The sequence below is a fragment of the Mesocricetus auratus genome, unplaced genomic scaffold (genome assembly GCF_017639785.1).
Source record: "Mesocricetus auratus isolate SY011 unplaced genomic scaffold, BCM_Maur_2.0 Super-Scaffold_100691, whole genome shotgun sequence".
Classification (NCBI taxonomy): Eukaryota; Metazoa; Chordata; class Mammalia; order Rodentia; family Cricetidae; genus Mesocricetus; species Mesocricetus auratus.
This window is the reverse complement of record NW_024429267.1, coordinates 29,040,308-29,058,646: the sequence shown is the minus strand read 5'-3', so window position 1 is coordinate 29,058,646 and position 18,339 is coordinate 29,040,308. Positions and strand designations below refer to the sequence as shown.

Sequence of the window (18,339 nt, the reverse complement as noted above, 5' to 3'; positions counted from 1 at the left end):
ATGCACAGGTGCTTTGAGCCCTCTTGAAAGTGAAGCATAACCCTTCCGGTGGGGGCCGGACTGTGATCAGAGCTGAATGAAAACAATCAAATGAAGGCATGCAGCTCTGGGGACTACAGCCTCCTATCTGCTCTCTGGCTGTCTCCTGGATCACATCTCAAGGGAGGTGGGCGCCATGTTGTCGGGGAGAGGTGAAGAGCCGAGGCCACCAGCCAATGGCCTGGTGAATGAACCATCTTGGTTGGGTAAGCTTTTAGAGCACCATGGCCTGGCAAACATGGCTATTGCAAACTGCGGTCTTGAGCCAAGCCCACTTTGAAGGCGCTCTTGACCTCTGACCCACAGCAACTGGGGGGGGCAGTAAGTGTTTGTCCTACAATAACTGATGTTAGTATAGACCGGGCCACATGATTGATCTATATATGAAAATACTGGGCAGGCTTCCCACGTTTTTGTTACGAAACTCTGAATTTATTTTTAACCACTTGCCTGGATTATTTATGGTCTCATGTTATATAGGCTGCTACTTGTGAGGAGAGCATCAGAGGGGATTCCCAGGCCCTGGGGTCTGCTTCTTGCTTCCTTCTTTAGTGGCCTTGAGACGTTCCCAGGACTTTTGAACAGCAATCTTGCCCTGTGATTGCACCGGGTTTAACAATCCTGGGAGCTGACAATCCCCCTTCCCCAGCCCTCTCCCGCTCTGACATTCCCTTAGGTATTTGCAGCTCTGATGCTGGAACCTAAGGCTTTCTGCATGCTAGGCCAGAGCTCTACCACCCGGCTACACCCTGGCTGGTGCTCTCTTCCTGGCTGGTTTTACTTCCTGCATCATAGCTGTGAACGGGGAAAGTGATCGTGTCTGCCTCAGACGTGTTCCAGGAATTAAATATGTGTAAAACACTTGGGACAGGGACCGGTCACAGTAATCAGTCACGAGTCAAGCTCATTATCATAGGATTTACAGTGACTGTTTAACTTACTGAGAATTTATTGTACCAGACCCTGGGACGCCCTCAGCATTCCTGGGAAGTATTTTCATATCCATTACCCAGATGAGGAAACTGAGGCTTAGTGAGGTCACATGACTTGTCTGAGGTCTGCCTGGTATACACAGCAATGGGGTGAGAACGGGCAGGTTGCACTGGAGACAATAGGGCAGTTCCTTGATCTGAGACTGGAAGTTTATATTTCTGTGCTGGTGATTTTCTCTTAGTTACTTTTGGGTCTTAAAGGGTTAGTCTGGGAGCAGGAGAGATGGCCCAGCTGCTGTCCCGTAGAGCACTCATGTCAGATGGCTCAGGGCCACCTGTAACCAACTCCAGCTCCAAGGGATCTCACTTCCTCCTGTGGCCTCCATGGGCACCTGCACACATGTTATACACACGCACGCATGCATACACACATACGCACAAATTAAAATAAAAATAATTTTCAGAAGATGGCCTGCTAGAAAGGAACACAGGATCAGAGCGCTGCTGTATGTACCAGGCAGACCTGACCCTCCCGACCCGGACAGAGACATCTGGAGTGGAACTTGGAGCTAACAAGTAATGAAAGCCTCCCTTGACACACAATTTGGTTGGAACTGGAGTGTTTAATATTTGTGAATTAATTTATCCATGTGCAGCCATCCAGCTAATTTGTTGACATGTTAACATAAGCAGGGTATTCCCCTGAAGCCAGCGCTTGATCTAATAGCTCAACGGCAGGCTATGGACCAGGCATCCAGGTCCCCAAAGGAAGGTTTCCCTGATGCCCTCACTTAATTAAGGGCACCTTCTGGCCTTTTCTCTCCAGGCCGCCGCATGTTCACCCCATCTGCTTGCACAGGATGGGCATGGTGTGGGGAGAGATGGCAGTGTAGAGACAGAAGCTCCTGTAATCAGCACAGCAAAGTCACAGGGACTGTCAGCTCACTGCCAGACCCCTCGTGCAACGTTTCCGTAGGAACAGTTATCTCTGACTGACGAAATAGACTCAGGGCAAGGACATTTGCTGGGTCACGTGTGTGACAGGGTTGGGGCCTGCAGGGGTTCAGACCAATGGGACCAGTCGGGAGTTGTGTTGAAGGAGGTTTGCCAATGAAGAGAGAAGGCTGTGTGACTGGGTACCCAGCAGGGACAAAGACCCTGGGGTCCAAGAGCGGCTTCCCCTTTCCCTACTGAGCCAGGCCATTGAGCTTGTGCTACAGGAGGGCAGATGTGGTGACAATATTCAGCAGCCTCTCAGGGTCACCTGCCCTGAGGAAGGCTTCCTGTGGTAGAGGAGTGGGTGTCTGAGAATCTTTGCCTGGAGATGACAGAGAAAGATGCTACTGTTGCTCTAACCCCAGGCTGGAGGGGACCCTCCACTCTCCCTAGCACCCCTGTCCACAGACCACACACACAAAGGCCCACAACACACATAAACATACACAGACACAGACAGACACACACACACAGACACACAGACACAGACACACACACACACACACACACACACACACACACCCGCGCGCTCGCACGCACACCATCATATGCTCATGCTTGTGTCTGGAAAGGTTCGTTAGAATTCCTGGCCAGCTGTGGGAGTCCCTGGAGCCTGATGCCACCTTCCCGGTTCCCACACTTTCTTCAGTAGGAGATATCACGGGCTGTTCTGCTTATTCCCACCGTCAGTTTAACCAAGGCATGTATGCGTGTGTGCAGGTGTGTGCTCACATACAAAGTTCCGCCTAAGCACTTCAGCAGCTCCTTCCCAGGGCCTTACCTTGGTCAGGTGCAGTTTCCCTCCGGAACCCCTGGTGCAGATGATGAGATGCTTGGAGAACAGGAAGCATTGCCGTTCACCCTCCTTCTTAAGGGACAGAGATCCCAGGCGCCCCCTGGTGATCTTGCCCTTTTCTGACATGGGCACCTGGATGAGGGATCCTGTGGGAGCAGGGGTGGTGGTGAGGAGGCTCTCAGTCTGCCCTCAGATGACACCAATGATGCCACCCCCTGGCCCAGCCCTGGAGGCTGAGGTACAGCCACAAGTAACCATGGAACAAGGTACTCCAAACACCCTGGTCACTCCTCCCAGCCCAGCCAGGTGGTGGGGATAATGACAGCCCTATACAGGACCTCACAACCTCCCAGCCAGTGACCAGGGGCTTGGCAAGCAAAGGGGCTCTAAAAGAAATGGAGAGCTGGGCTGAGGTCTGGAAATGGCCCTGAACGATGAAGCCGAACAAATGGGGAGCCAGAGGCGGGCTGTTGTGTATTAGCGTGGTATACTGCATACCTGTGGCCACAGCAGACATCACCAATCAATCACAGCACTTAGCTTCAGAGCCCAGACTGAGCATGTGATCCTCAGTGTATTGCAGTAGAAAACCACTGCTGGATTGAGTAGGTGGCTGTCTCTACTCCAGCTGTCCCACACAAACATACTCTATAGGTTCCTTCCCTACTGTCTTCACTGTCCTCGGGGATCGGTCACTCAGGGCTCCTCAGCACGGATAGGTCTGAGCTATGCTCCCAGCTCCCCTCCTGTCACCCACTGTCTCTCTTCCCCATGACAAATGCCATCCTAGACGGCACTGCCCAGCCTCTTTGGGAAAGCTGCCCCTCTTGGCTCCTCTGCCCTGCTCTGTGTCTGCTGAATCTTGGATGTCCATAGGTGACAGGTCTTCTTCTGCAGGGTGGGGCTGGCTCCATTCTTTGGGGATCTTGGAGCCCTATGGGGACCTGGTGCCACACAGGGCAGATGCCAGTGTTGGCTCTGTTGCTAAAACGTGGGAAGGGCTGGGAGGGTCTCCAGGTCCTGTTCCAGGATGGAGGAGGAAGTGCTTCTGCTGGTGATGGAGCAGCTTCTGGCATAGAACACGCCTTGTGCAGCTCAGGGAGACAGACAAAGCTGGCTCTGGGCTTCGGGTGTCACAGGCAGGTCCCAGGGAAGGCCTTGGGGGCCACATGCAGGCACTGTCCATGAAACATAATGGATATCAGGCCCTCCCCAGAGGCCAGATTCTGAGGTATAGATCAGTGTAAGCCAGTCACAAGGCTATTTACTATTTGAGAACTCCAGCGGGGATGCCGGGGTCTACTTCGGGGCAGAGGTCCATCTGAGGGACACAGCAAGTGCTGACTTTCCCGTAGACCACAAGGTGACCTTCAAATGCATCACAGCTTTGATGTCTCCGAGCCATCAGGAGCTCAGCAGCCATACTCTCAAGGTGAGCAAGAGCCAGAGGTGAGAAGACCCACTTCAGTGAGAACCACTGAGCACGGTTTCCCTCCCCCACTTCCCCCAACACCTGTCATTCCCAGAGCCAGTGACTGTCCTTTCTCATTCTGTCTGCTACTTTCTCCCCCAAAAGAACAGGTCAGTGCTTACATAAAAAATCCCGGGGTTACCGGGCGTCGGTGGCGCACGCCTTTAATCCCAGTACTTGGAAGGCAGAGGCAGGAGGATCTCTGTGAGTTTGAGCCCAGCCTGGTCTACAAGAGCTAGTTCCAGGACAGCCTCCAAAGATATACAAGAGAAACCCTGTCTCGAAAAACCAAAAAAAAAAAAAAAATCCTGGGGTTAACGTAGGTGGCAGACTCATATTTGGCATGAGGGAAACCGTGAAAAGCAATAGTGTGTGTGTGTGTGTGTGTGTGTGTGTGTAGATTCTGCTTTCGTGTAGAGCTATTGTACGTCGAGCAGTCTAGAACACGCCACAACCACAGTTGCAGGCCAGTCCATTGGGGATGTCCTCAAGTGCTGCCCATCTCCCAGGGACCCCTCGGTGGGGGCGCAGTACAGCTGCCCTACCTTGTCGCACGAAGGTCTGGCTGGTGTCAAGAAGGATCTCACAGCCCTCGATGATCATGCGCTCGATGGCCAGGTTTTTACGGATGTTCTCCGTCTCGCTGACTTCATCGTGCATGATCCTGGGGAGACAGGAAGTAAGGGGCACTGTGCCACTTCCAGGGAGGGGAATGCCGTGCTCTCTGGGCAGACCCAGGAAGAGAGGCTGGGGGTGGGACCTGCAGATAAGAAGGTGAAGGCGACGCATTTCGATTGAGTGCCAACTGCCCAGGCTCCATCTGGTTTAATACCCTGGCAGTCCAAGGTATTATTTTAGAAAAGCTGAAATGGAAATTGACAGCCAGGACGCAGGCCAGTCACATTTCAGTGTTGAACACTGTAGGATAGATAGCAGGTCCAGGCCAGGAGGGAGGTGTGAGTGAGCCCAGACACCCCTGTTACTCACGTCTCACTATACAGTGTCCTCACCCATAGAGCAAGCAAAGCTCATTACCCCTGTGCTCTCTTCCTCAGGCTGTCCTCTCCCCCTCGCTGGGATTTGAACTCAGGGACTTGAGGATACTAGTCAAGCGCTCTACCACTACTGCTATGTCCCAGATCTTTCTCCCACATCTTTGTGTGGCTGTACTTTTAATTTTGCATGGGGCCTAGAATGGCCTGAGATTTGGGAGTTCCTGCCAATTCTGTTGGCTTAGGGAAAGACTGGCTTTCACCTATCTAGCTGCCTTCTTGGAGGAAAAGAATTTATTCTTTTCTGCCTTCTGCAACTCCCATAGTCTCCAGGAGATGGCGCCATTTAACTACTTTGAAAAAAATAGGCGCTTGGGGCAGGGAGGGGGTTCTCTGGCAATTTTGCCCTGGTGGGTTTCCAGGTTTTTAAGGAAAGCAATGAATACTTTTGGGAAAGGGGGAGCTCTTGAAAAATACCCCACCCACTTTAAGAAGATCACATCTTATGCTTTTCTGCTGATTTCTGAAATTCTATAGTATAGTCAGTGTCACCAAGACCAGTCAGTTTGACCTCAGGGAAGCAGACTCCGCTTGGGTAGGGTATAAGACTAGTGAATCACCAAGCCTGGAGCCACACTCTAAGAGCCCTCCTTTCTGGTCTCCTCCACTTGGGTATCTGATAGCATCTCAAGTTCCTCACGATCCCCAACACTACCCATCTTGGTAAAGGCCCCACAGGTCTGGAATCACTAGTTTTTCTCATTTTCCCACCCAGCCCAGTGGGAATTCCTAGCTCTGCCTTTGAGCTTTAGTTGTGACCTAGACCACTTCCCAGCAACCCAGACCCATGGTGGGTGTGAAAGGGGTCCCCTTCTGCAGCTGCTCTCGCAGAGGAAGAATCCCCTCCCCGCCGACTGCAGGACAGAGACAGGGCCAGGCAAGAGGTTTGGACTAAAGGACTACAGTGTCTGGAATGGCTATAGCTCATCCAACTGTCATCTCCTGCTGTCAATGGGAACCTGGGCACATGAAGGCTAGTCACCTGGGACCCCACCCTTGGTGAGCTCTTAGCACCACAAGCTTTGCTTGATCTCTCTCTCTCCCTCCCTCCCTCCCCCTCTCTCTTTCTCTCTTTCTTTCTTTCTCTTTTTGAGACAGGCTCTCATGGATTCCAGGGTGGCCTTGAAAGTTCTGATCCTCCTGCCTCCATTTTGAAGGTGCTGAGTTAACAGGTTAACATACCTGGTTTTATCTAGTACTGGACTGGACACAGGGCACGAGCTTCAGGCATGCTGGGTAAACACTCTGTCAACTAAGGTATACATTTCCTGACTTGCTTCGTTTGCAACTTTTTTTTTTTTATAAATAAGGTCTTATGTAGCTTAGGTTGGCATCAACTTGCATGTAGTAGAGGTTGGCTTTGAACATCTGCCCTTCCTGTCTCCACCTTCTGAGTACTGGGATTACAGATGTCTAGCACCACACCTGGCTTACTACAGGGTCTGACAAGCTGACACTGAAAAAGAAGAGAATTAGGTGTTGGAAGTGACTGGAAGCTCCCTCTTGTGGGTGATGAGTACACTTGAACTCACAGGGTCCTGCAGGCTCCCCCTGTGTAGGACAGCACTGCTCATCGGGCCTGTGTATAAGCTGCATAGTCAGGGGACCCCGTTCTTTGAGGTGAAGCAGGCTATGACTTCCTTCATATCCCCTCCTGAGGAAAGTCACGCCCCTGCCCCGCCCGCCCTCTGCACCGTGGCCAGGCACTCACCTGGACAGTTCTTCTAGTTTGGATTTGGCGTAGTCCAGGCTGTTGCGCTCCACGTGCTCATGAGGTGTGTGGGCCAGCAGCTCATGGAGTGTCAAGATGTACCTGGGGATCTGTGAGTGGCAGGGGACATGGGGGGACAGAGCCAGGGAGATGACGGATAGGTGGAGAGACAGGAAGGGACAGGGAGAAAGGAGGGCGAGACAGTAATGGCAGACAAGAGACGCGGGGCAACGGGGGCGAGGGACAGAGAGGCCACAACGGTCCTTTGAACCCAGTGGGCGAGGAGGACGGCAGGCTGCATTTCTGATCTGCCTGGAGCCCCAAGAAGATGGGGAGCCCCATGTGACTGTCTCCAGGGACTGCTCCCTCACCTTCCCCGCTGCTGGAGTGGACAAGAACATGGGTGGTCAGCTTGCTCTCCACCTGCCGGGGTTGTTGGGGACTGTGTCCTGCCAGCTGTGCCCTCTGTGCCCCCGCCCCAGCCTGCTCCCTTGAAGACCATGGCAGCCACCTGGAACATGGGGTAGGTGAGGAAGGTCTCCAGCGTGCGCTCCTCGCAGTCCGGCTTGGCCTCGTATTGCTTCAGAAGCTTGTCAAAGTCCCGGTTCTGCTTGCAGTGTGCTAGGATCTGGAGGCTGTATTGGTGGTTGCGGACGAACTCCTGGTAGATGTTGAGCATGGGCAGCAGGATGTCGAACAGGTCGGCTGCAGGGCAGGTGGGGTCAGCAGGCCAGAGGGACCCTGGGTCCAGATGTCCCCAGGTCTTTGACCCATTGGCCTACCCAGAGAGGCTGTGTGCTGGGTTCAAGTCCCCACTCCAGAGAGATCCCTCTTTGGAGGTTACACTGATATACCAGTCTTATCCACGAGCAGAAGTGGGTTCTGGGATGTGGGCTGTCTTGTGGCAGCTGTGACTGAAGGGGCTTAGGGAGATGGTGCAGAGGCCCATACCCTGGTGGCTGTGGCTCCCTGGGAACCTTGCTCTGGGAACCATCTCCAACTGAAGAAAACAACCTTGGTGTAGCTCACACCTTATCTATGGTGGGTCCATGTGGAGTGTGGCCAGCCCCTGCCTCAACTCCAAGTGTCTCTGTAAGAGGCAGGATCTCTCTCTCTGTCTCTGTCTCTCTCTCTCCTTCTGTCTCTCTATCTCTCTCTCTCTCTCTCTCTCTCTCTCTCTCTCTCCTCCCTCCCTCTCTCTCTCTCTCTCTCTCTCTCTCTCTCTCTCTCTCTCTCTCTCTCTCTCTCTCTGTGTATGCGTCTGTATGTGCATGTTCCTGAGTATGGGCACACGTGTGTATGAGCACATGTGGTGTGCCTCTGTGTGTCTGTATGTGGAAGCCAGAGTTCAAGCTTTGATGCCATTCCTTAGGAGCTGCTGGCCTTGTTTTCTGAGATCAGGTTTCTTATTGGTACCCATGGTTTGCTCATGCCAGAAAGCCCCAGGGATCCACCTGTCTCTGCCTCCCCAGCACTGACTGGGAATATAAGTGCATGCCAAGTCCAGTTTTTAAAAATCATTTTATTTTATATATGTGTCTCATTAGGTCTCAGAGAAACCCGGGACAAATGGCTGAGGTGTCTATTAACATACTGGCCGCCAGCTTCTTCCATCACAGCAACTACCTGTTTCAGAGTCCTACCCTGCCCTAAATGTCTCCAACCAGAGTTTCCGTTCCCTTCCCTCAGCTTCTCTTCCCTATAACACTCAGCCATTTTGCTATGTGCTCTCTTGGTCTCTTGGCTCCTGGTTCCTGGTTCCTCTCTTGGCCTCCTCCTCTCTTCCTGTCTCCATCTCCCAATGACTGTCTCTTCTCATGGTTGAGTTCAGTCTGTTGGCCTGGTTCAGTCTGGGTCCTTCCATGCATCTACGTCTGTTTTCTCCCTTATATCTATGATAAAAACTGTCTCCTCAACTATACCTAGGAACAACCACGACCTCACTTTTCCTTCGTGTTTTGCCTATATGTGAATATACCACCTGTATGCAGTACCTGGGGTGGCCAGAAGGGGCATCATATTTCCACTGGAACTGGAGTTGTTAGCTTCCATATGGGTGGCTGAGAACCAGACCTGATTCCTCTGCTTGAGCAGTAAGGACCACCCTCCCGGCCCTGGCTCCAGCTTTTATGTGACTTCTGGGGACTGCATTCAGGTCGTCACTGCTCTGAGGCAAGCACTTTACTGACTGAGCTATCTCCCCAGCCCCACAAAGCAGAGTCTTTGACATGAGACACATCTAGAGCAGAGGGCCGTGGAGGGCTACCTCTGGTCTGGCCCTGACTGAGACTCTGCAGCCCCAGTGGGTCTTCCCCTCTGTAGTGAAGGGGACACTGGTGTCCATCTTGCCTTACCAAAGCGAGGATGTGAGGGAGTGACAAAAAACAGCCAGCCTGGCTCAGGTGTAGACTGTAAGGGTACTGCCGTGCCTCATTCCTGGGACCCAACAACACAGGTTTCTAGGCAAGGGGATGAAGCCAGAGCCTTTTTTTTCTAATAATTCAACTTTTGGAAACGTATCTCAAAAATTTGCCACAGCTTAGAACCAATAGAAGAGCTAGCTGGTTTCTTGGCTGGTGGTATGTAGAGTTAGGGACACTAGAACATTATACAGCCACCAAAAAACTCAGCATGGGAAAACTGGGTGTGAAAAAAGTGCTCCACCTACAACGTTGAGTTAAAATGTCACTGCATTGTCAGATGTGGCGGCGCACACCTTTAATTACAGCACTTAGGAGGCAGAGGCAGGCAGATCTCTACCAGCTCAAGGCCAGCCTGGTCTACACAGCAAGTTCTAGGGCAGCTAGGGATACAACAGAGACCCTGTTTTAAAACAATAAAAAACCCAAATAAATATACAACCCCCAGTAAAATGTAATAATCTAATGCAAGCAAACAAATGAAATGCCTGCTATGAACAAGCTTCAAACTGTTTAGCTCGCCAAGTTTCCGGTTGTGTAAAAATGGGAAAAGAAAACACTCAGACTCTGAGGAAATGTGTAGGGAAATGTGTAGGGAACACAGCAGTGTGTGGGGTGCTTGTTTTTGGGAAACAGAGTGACAGGTGACTAAAGTATTTTCTACGTTTCTGGAGTTTGAGACTTTTTTGAGTGGGTGTGTTCCTGGGTGGGCATGTTGTCTTCTGAAAGGGAAAGAGGAGAGGCAAAGAGAAAGACCTCATTCTCTTCTGAGAGCATGTCATTCTCCTCTCAGGGTGTCTTGCTGTGATGATCTAGAGGGGCAGAGTTGTCTCCTGCCCTGAGGATGGGGTCCCAGGGGGTTGGCTACTCACCCAGCACCAGGGTGGGCCAGCTGGAGATGCGGGCCTTCAGGCCTTGGTAGAAGATCTGATGCAGGAACATGATGGTCTCACTGAAAGGAAAAGCACCGATGAGCTCCTGCCTGGGCTTCCTGCCTCCCTGCGGAGGACGCTGCTGAACACAGCAGCCACAGCAAACGCAGAGCTCTCAGTAGGGACTCCGGCCACCTAAGCGGTGGAGCATCACCCCTCTGCACAGGGGATGCCAGCCCACAGAGATGGCACAGAAGAGTCACCTCAAGGTCTCACTGGTGACCTGGGGAGGCTGGCTTCCATCTCATGTCTAGCTGACTCTCAAACCACGCTAAGAACTTTGCTTTTCAGTATGGGAAGACCCTTGGATATCAAGAGACCAGCCTGGTAGCACACACCTTTAATCCCAGCACTCGGGAGGCAGAGGCAGGTGGATCTCTGTGAGTTCGAGGCCAGCCTGGTCTACAAGAGCTAGTCCCTCACTGTTAAGAGTTACATTTCCGTTATTCTTTAGCCTAAATGTGCAGCAATGTGATGTCTGTGTGTATGTATGGTGTGCATTTGGTGTATGCACACCTGTGCACACCTGTGTGTGCCAGAGCATGAGCCCATGTGCACATGTGTGGAGACCATAGGAGAACGCACTGCCTTACTCCTTTGAGACAGGGTCTCTCACTGAGCCTAGAGCTGGGCTAGCAGACAGCAAGGCCCAGCCATCTTTCTTATTCTGCTCCCCACAGCATTGGGGTTAAAAGCATGTGTAACCTATCAGCTTTTTATTGGATTGAGATCCAGTGCATTAGAGTATCACAGGGTCTCCATGGGTAGGAGCTGCCTGAAGACACCACCTGCTTTTCTTATACCCCGGGACTGCAGGCCTTTAGTCTCGTCTCCTCCACTCCACTCCACTCGTGATCCGGGTTCTTTGCTGTGTCCACCACACCAGAGGTGACTCCCTCCGTCGAAGTCTTGGGTGCCTCCCAGTTACCTGTGGGAGTTGGAACCATCCCCTTCCAAACTCCTGCTAACATCAGTATCTCATCCTTTCCCATGAATCCTGGATGCTCTTCCTGCCCTCTACAATTGTGTGTGTTTTCTAGAAGCTCTTGAGTCAACTTTGACCAGATCCTCCAGAAGTATCCCTACCTGTCGCAGTCTTACAAAAATATATTATGTACACAATCAGATTTGAGGCGCCAGCTGCAGAACAGACTGTCAATGAGCAGGCATGAGATAAACATTTGCCTTGTGTGTCTCTGTCATAGCTGTGGGGTGACCAGGTTCACTGTCAATCACGGGTACTATTTTAGAAGGAATCTTTTTTTCCCTTGACATTGGGTCTCAACAATGGGCTTCCAGCTATATATAGATGTGCCCAGTGAAGGAGATTTAGGCTCTTGGCAACTCAAACCTTCAAAAGATCACTGGATTAGGCTCCACGTCTAAGCCCTTAAGGAGACAACTCATTCTGCGAAGCTCTGAAGCCAGGCACAAACTTCTCTGTAGCTGTGACAGTCTTCCATGGAGTCGCCTGTCCTTTGGCCCACATGGAGAATTGGGCTGTCACTGATCCATCTTCTGGATAACTCAGTCCGGCTCCCTCATCAGCGCGCGATGCTTCTCCTTGAACCCCTTGTTGGAGGAATGATTATTTCCCATGAACTGCTGTTAGCTTCTGCGGCTTCCTTATCTCTCAGCTTTCACAGAGTTGAGGGTGGGAGCATTGCTCTGGATTAGGTCACAGCCTCAGGCAACACCATGGCTTATTTGAGCTTCCCCCTGGACCACTCAGAATGTCTCCCTCACAGTTACAGGACTGCTAGCTTTCTAGGCGTTCGTGTGTTTACTAGACCAGCACCTCCCCCCTTTTTTTTTTATAAAGATTTACTTTTATTATTTTAAATTGCCCAAGTATGGGTATGTGTCCATCAGTGCAGGCACCCAAGGAGGTCAGAGGCATAGGATTCCCTGGAACTAGAAGAGTCACAGACAGTTGTAAGCCACCTTAGGAGGGTGCTGGGACCTTTGCAAGAGCGGAAGGGGTATTTAGCCACAGAGCCATCTCTCCAGACCTGGAGCAGCATTTTTCATTCCTCCAAGGCCTTTCCTTTGCCTTCACAACTTGGTTAACTGTTGCAAGAAGCCCGGCTCTCAGGCCACTCAGCTCTCAGCATGGTTTTCTCACTGAGCGATGTTTTTGCTTTTGATTCAAAATAGGATACTAAGGCTGCTTACTCACACACTCAGGGGCCACTGTAGAGTTATTGTTCCAATTTCAGTATTGTGTCTCTGGGGATAGGGAGGCCAGAGAGATAGAGCAAGACCCCACTGGGGGAGCAGCCAGAGCACATGTGGCATTTATCATGTCAAATGCATCACCCTAGTGTTCATGGCACCCCAAGCAATTAAGTCATAACATCAAAGGCCACTGATCACAGATCATCAGAACATAATAGAGTTTGAAATTCTCTAAGAATTACCGAGATGTGAGAGACACAAACTTAGCCTGTATTGGTTGATGTGCCCAGTGAAGGGTGCACTTCGAGAAGTCACTTCTGATCAGCGGAGTGGAAAGGGACATGCTGCAGAAAATGAGGCATCCCTACAAGCGTGGTCTCTAAGGATTACATAACCTGACAAGCCAGAAATCCCCAGTGTTTCCCACCCTGTAAGAAAAAAAAGCAATCGTTTCATCTTGACTAGATTTGCTTTAAAAAATCCACTATTGGTTACTGGAGACTGCTCTGTGGGCAAAGTGCTTTCCGAATGAGCGTGGTGACCAGAGTTGGCGTTCTTAGAGCCCACATAAGCTGGATGTGGTAGCATACGCCTACAGCCAGCACTGTGGCGGGGAGCTGGGAAGCAGACACGGGTATCCACCACAGTGATGGATCTGAATTTCAGCTCTCATGGTTATACAGCAAGTGATTTCCTCACCCAGCCATTTCCCATCCCCTTTATAACATACTTTAACTGCAGGGAGGGTACGTGTCTCTCACTGTCCATGCAAACTTTAAAATCATTTTTCCAGCTTACACCTTGAGTTGGATTATATTAAATTTGGAGAACATTTTTGGTGAAAGGACATCTCTGAAATGGAATCTTTCTAATCTTTCCCCTCCCCTCTCTCTGTGCATGCACACACATTTTGCAGGCGTGTACGCATATGGAGGTCATGAACGCGGTCAACTTTATGTTGATATAGGGTCTCACACTGGCCTGAAGTCACCAAGTAAGCTAGGCTGGCGGGCCACTGGTCTCCAGAGTTCTACCTTCTCTGCCACCTCAGTGCTGAGATTACAGGTACACACTGCCGCCTTCAGTGTTTTCACATGATGGAACTCAGACCTGAATACCAACTGTGCCATCTCCCCAAACCCCACTTGTGTGCTTTCTGAGTCCTTCTTTATGTCCTCATCATTTGGATCCTCTGTTTATTTTTGCATGATCATGCCGTTGGTTCTATTGTGAGCAGGATCATTTGCTTATGTTTTTAAGCTGTTCTGTAGACAATGGGAAAAGCTACCTCTCTGGATTAAAAACTCCCTGGACTCTGCACTCATCGCCATAGTTTATGACTTCTAACTTATGCAGCACAGCTCCTCCTCCTCCATCTGCTTCTCTTCTCACTGAATAGCAGCTCTAGCTGGCCAGCCTCTCAATCCCTCCACCTAGCCCATCATGTTGTAGATTGCACACTCTGCTCTCAATAACACCTATCATCTGTGCCCAGAGGACTGCTAGTGGGTTCCTCAATGGTCCCCTTACTTTTGCTCCTGCCTCCAGCTCTCCCACTCTCTTAACACAACAATCCTGAACACCCGAGCTGCTTATCTGGAGTGGCCTTGGCTTGGCCTGCACCCCATTCCCCATCTGTCTCATGGATCCTTCCGTCTTTCTCGCTTTGCTTCTGCCACTCTGCTTTTATTTCTGTCCACGGTACCCAAGTTTTTCTTGCCTGAGTTTTGCATAGGCTTTTCTCTTGGTATGTACTGGGAGTTCTGGTTGGGAGAAGGCGAGTCGGAGAGAGGAGGGGATGGAGGGGAGAGAGAGCGTAGTACCATATATATGCAAATCCACTTTAAAATTCCTTTAGATTGTTTTGTTTTATGTGTATGAGTGTTTTGCTTGCATATATGTCTGTGCACGGCACGCATGCCTTGTGCCCACGGAGTCAGAAGAGGACCCTGGATCCCTGAAACTGAGTTATGCGTGGTTGTGAGCCGCCATGTGGGTGCTGGGAATTCAATGCGGGTCTTCCACAAGAGCAAGAAGTGCTCTTAACCACCATCTCTCTAGCCCCAAGTATGCTGTTTTTTTTTTTAAATCAAATTTTTATAAGAATAATTGGAAAGCTTTCCATTTTATTCAGCTCTTTCAGTTTAGGTAAAAATGATTGATTTTATTCAGTTCTGTCAGTTTAAGTAAAGATGATGGATTCTTTTAAAATGCTAAGCTTATCGGGGCTCTCTAAGGAGAGTACACAATGCAGCTTTTCTAAATGCACGCACTCCTTGGAAGGTGGAAAGCTTCGAGCCGTGTGCAGAGCTCTGCTAGCAAAGGTGCCAGACCGGACACTGCTCACTCCACATGCAATCCTAGCAGTAACAAAGCAGAGATTGAGGAGCTGGCTGACCACTTCTGGTGGGTACCATTCAAAGCCCGCTGTGTCAGAGGTCAGCAGCTGTGTGGCCGGTGGGCCAAACACAATGCACCTCATCTTGTATCATCTTCACTTTTTTAGAGATTATTGTTATTTTGAGGCAGAATCTCACTCTGTACTTAAGGATGGCTTGGTGCCCACTATGCACCCAAGACTGAATCTTCCTGCCTTAGCCTCCTTAGTGCTGGCATTCTAGGTGTGACCACCACATCATCTGTTTTTTTTTTAACATCTTAAATGACTGGGGGGAGGGACCCTCAAAAGGATATTTTGTGATAGTTGAAATTATATGAAGTTCATATTTAAGTGTGTATAAATAAAATTAATAAGAACAGAGCTACCCCATGTGTTTATGTTTCTATTATTGCTTAGTTGCCATGGGGAAGGTAGGGTCCACAAGCACTAAAGTATTTATTTATTTATTTTCAGGAGGGTATAGATATGTGTTATTTATTATAAAGAGTCTCACAAAATGGAAGCTAGGCTAAAACCTCCACCTGCAGAGTTGGTGGAAAGACAGGGCAATGGGAGTTTTTCTGCTTGCCTGAGTCCAGTGGGAAGGTATAAACAGAAGCAATCTAAAAATGGCTGATATTACCTAAGCCTGAAAATAAGGGGTCCCAGAAGACTCTGTTACCCCTTCTAGAAAGCTTAATAAGGGCATCTTAACAGAGTTCCCAAAGCAGGCACTTGGCAGTGCAGGATTTTGTCTTCCGGTTGTTTTCTTTTCACCATACATGGTTCAAAACTAAGACCTGAGCAGGATGGACAAGGCGGCTTTGACAAGAGCTCCCCCAGCACCACTACACTGGGCTCTGGTCCCTGGTTCCTGTCTAGTCCCTGGGGACATTATATTTAATATATTTTATATAAATACACAGAGGAATAGAAAATATAAAATCTGAGATTGGGGAGAAGTGGGGAACTTGGGGAGAGGCCAGAGCCATAGATCTTGCTCAAGCTAGCTTGACCTCTTCTTTGACCCCTTTGGCTTCTGGCTTCTCCTCCTTGGTCTTCTCTTCTTTGGTGACTTCTTTTTTCTCTTCTGGATCTTTTACTTTTTCTTCCTTTGTTTTGACTCTTTTGGCTTTTTTGAAATTAGAAGAGTTCTTGTGACCACCTTCTCTCTCCTCATCTGAATCGGAGAATTCTTCCTCACAGGCAGTTTGCTTGTCAGAGGAGCAGATGGAGATGCGTTAGTCAGGGTCTTCTCCGTCCTCATCACCACGCTCCTCTGGGATGGCATCCTCAGGTATTGCCTGCATTTGGATGCCAGGAGCATGGGGCAGCATTCTCAAGTTCTCAGAGAGCCTCTGCTTATTTTTCTCCAGGCATTCGTTAGTGTTCTGGTTGGTCATATTGGAAGTCCGGTCCAAAGTATTCAAAGTAGTCATTGTACGGTAGCTCGTTAGGGATCTCTGTGTCCAGGGCCACAGCTGTTTCCTAAGTCCAGCACCGAGCAACATTACGGATGGTATATCCACCTCCTCCCAGCATTAGCATAGGCAAGTTGAAACTCTTGACAAACTCCACACACTTGGCATGCCCTTTGATGGTCAGATTGAAACGACCGAATCGGTCTCCAGATAGGGAATCTGAGCCACACTGTAAGACTACTGCACTAGGCTGGAACATCTCCATTACTTTGGACATGACTGGCTTGAAAATGACTTCATAGGACTCATCATCAATCCCATCTCGGAGAGGGTAGTTAACAGCATAGTACTTGCCTTTGCCAGCCCCAATATCCCGTAGGTCCCCAGTTCCTGGGAAGTACTCTCCATATTTATGAAAGGACACAGTCATGACCCGGTCTGTGGTATAGAAAGCCCCTTCCACACCGTCGCCATGGTGAATATCAATGTCAATATACAGCACCCTCTGGTGATACTTTAGCAGTTCCAGGATGGCCAAGACGATATCATTGACGTAACAGAAACCGGATGCTTCGGACTTCTTTGCAGGATGCAGACCCCCAGCCCAGTTCACAGCGATGTCCGTCTGCTGCTTATTAAGTTTCACAGCACTTGCCACAGAGCCACCAGTAGACGGCTGACAGAACTCAAACAAGCCATCAAATACCGGACAGTCCTCACCAACATTGAATTTCTGCATCTGCTTGCTGTACGCAGACATGTTATCTGGGCGAATGGAACGTAAGAATTTAATGTAGTCATCACTGTGGTACTTGGTCATCTCCTCAGCATTGGCTTTGTGAGGACGATAGATTTCCATTTTTCGGTAGAGACCATAATTGAGCAGCAAATTGTGAGTCATGTGGATTCGGTGAGGCTTCATTGGGTGGCCTTGTCCATAATAGTAATTTCCAACATCACCACCGTAGTAATAACAGACTTTCCTCTTGGTGCCCTGAGTCTGCGCCATCTTGCTTACTGCCCGGCCCTCCCATCAGTCTGTCCCCCCACCCGCCCGCTCATGGCTACCAAGTATTTATTTTTTATTAATTAATTTTTTAATTGAATAAAACAATGACATTTTATATGTCACAGTACTTTGCTCAGATTTGTTCCTTCTCTTTTTCCTTCTCCTAACTCCCACTATAAAATAAAAATACTCATATCTGGTCCTCTGCAGGTAAGTTTTGTTGGCCCCTATATGAATGGTATCTCAGGAACTGTGCAGTGTGTAGCTATGATCCTGTCCCCCCCACCCCCAACCAAATGAATCATTGTTTGGGCTTGTGAGGTGGCTCAGTGGATCAAGCTTGTTTCACAAGTGTGAGGATCTGGTTTGGATCTCCAGCACCCTCATGGAAAACAGAGCATGGTGATACAGGATTACAATTCCAGCTCCGGGAAAGCCCGCAAGAGGAACCTTGGGGATTGCCAGTGAGCAGCCAAACTGGTTAGATGCAGGAGTAATGAGAGACCTTGTTTCAAAAAATAAGGAAAAAAATAAAATGGAGAGAAACTGAAGGAGACATTCAGTTGACCTCTGGCCATACGCACACTCACACATACAGGAAAGAAATGACTGTTTAAATGTAGTGAAGGCTACGGCAGCAGAGGCACTCTAGGAGTCTACAGCAGGGGACACTGGCCAAGAGGTCTGGGGGGATGGTGATGGATGAAGGAAATCGATCCAGGAAAACCAATGAAGAATGGAAGCAGTTCACTGGGGACCTGCTTACCTGCCTCCTCCTTCATCCATCAGGAAGGAGGCATGACCACGGCCAGTCCAAAGTGGACAGAGTGGGGCCAGAGCTGGGCAGAAGCAGTCCTGTGTACTCTGCTAGTTATGGTGGCTTTGCTCCTAAACATTATATCATAACAGCATATATCCTGGCATGATAATTATTTGCATAACATTCTCATGGTACTGGTTATTATAAGTCATCTAGTGATGATTTACAATACACATGCAAAT

At 49.7% G+C, this 18,339-nt stretch overlaps 1 protein-coding gene and 1 pseudogene across 1 annotated transcript in view; both read right to left on the bottom strand.

Annotated features, from left to right (window-relative positions):
• Positions 1-18,339, bottom strand: part of Rasgrf1 (Ras protein specific guanine nucleotide releasing factor 1) — a 106,618-nt gene that overhangs the window by 45,297 nt on the left and 42,982 nt on the right. The window contains exons 6-10 of the mRNA XM_013121001.3: positions 10,290-10,369; positions 7,509-7,702; positions 6,998-7,107; positions 4,780-4,898; positions 2,749-2,909 (exon numbers count right to left, since the gene is read on the bottom strand). Coding sequence (XP_012976455.1) covers positions 2,749-2,909; positions 4,780-4,898; positions 6,998-7,107; positions 7,509-7,702; positions 10,290-10,369 — 664 coding nt within the window. The remainder of the gene's footprint in view (positions 1-2,748; positions 2,910-4,779; positions 4,899-6,997; positions 7,108-7,508; positions 7,703-10,289; positions 10,370-18,339) is intronic.
• On the bottom strand, positions 15,774-17,352 carry LOC101825508 (annotated as a pseudogene).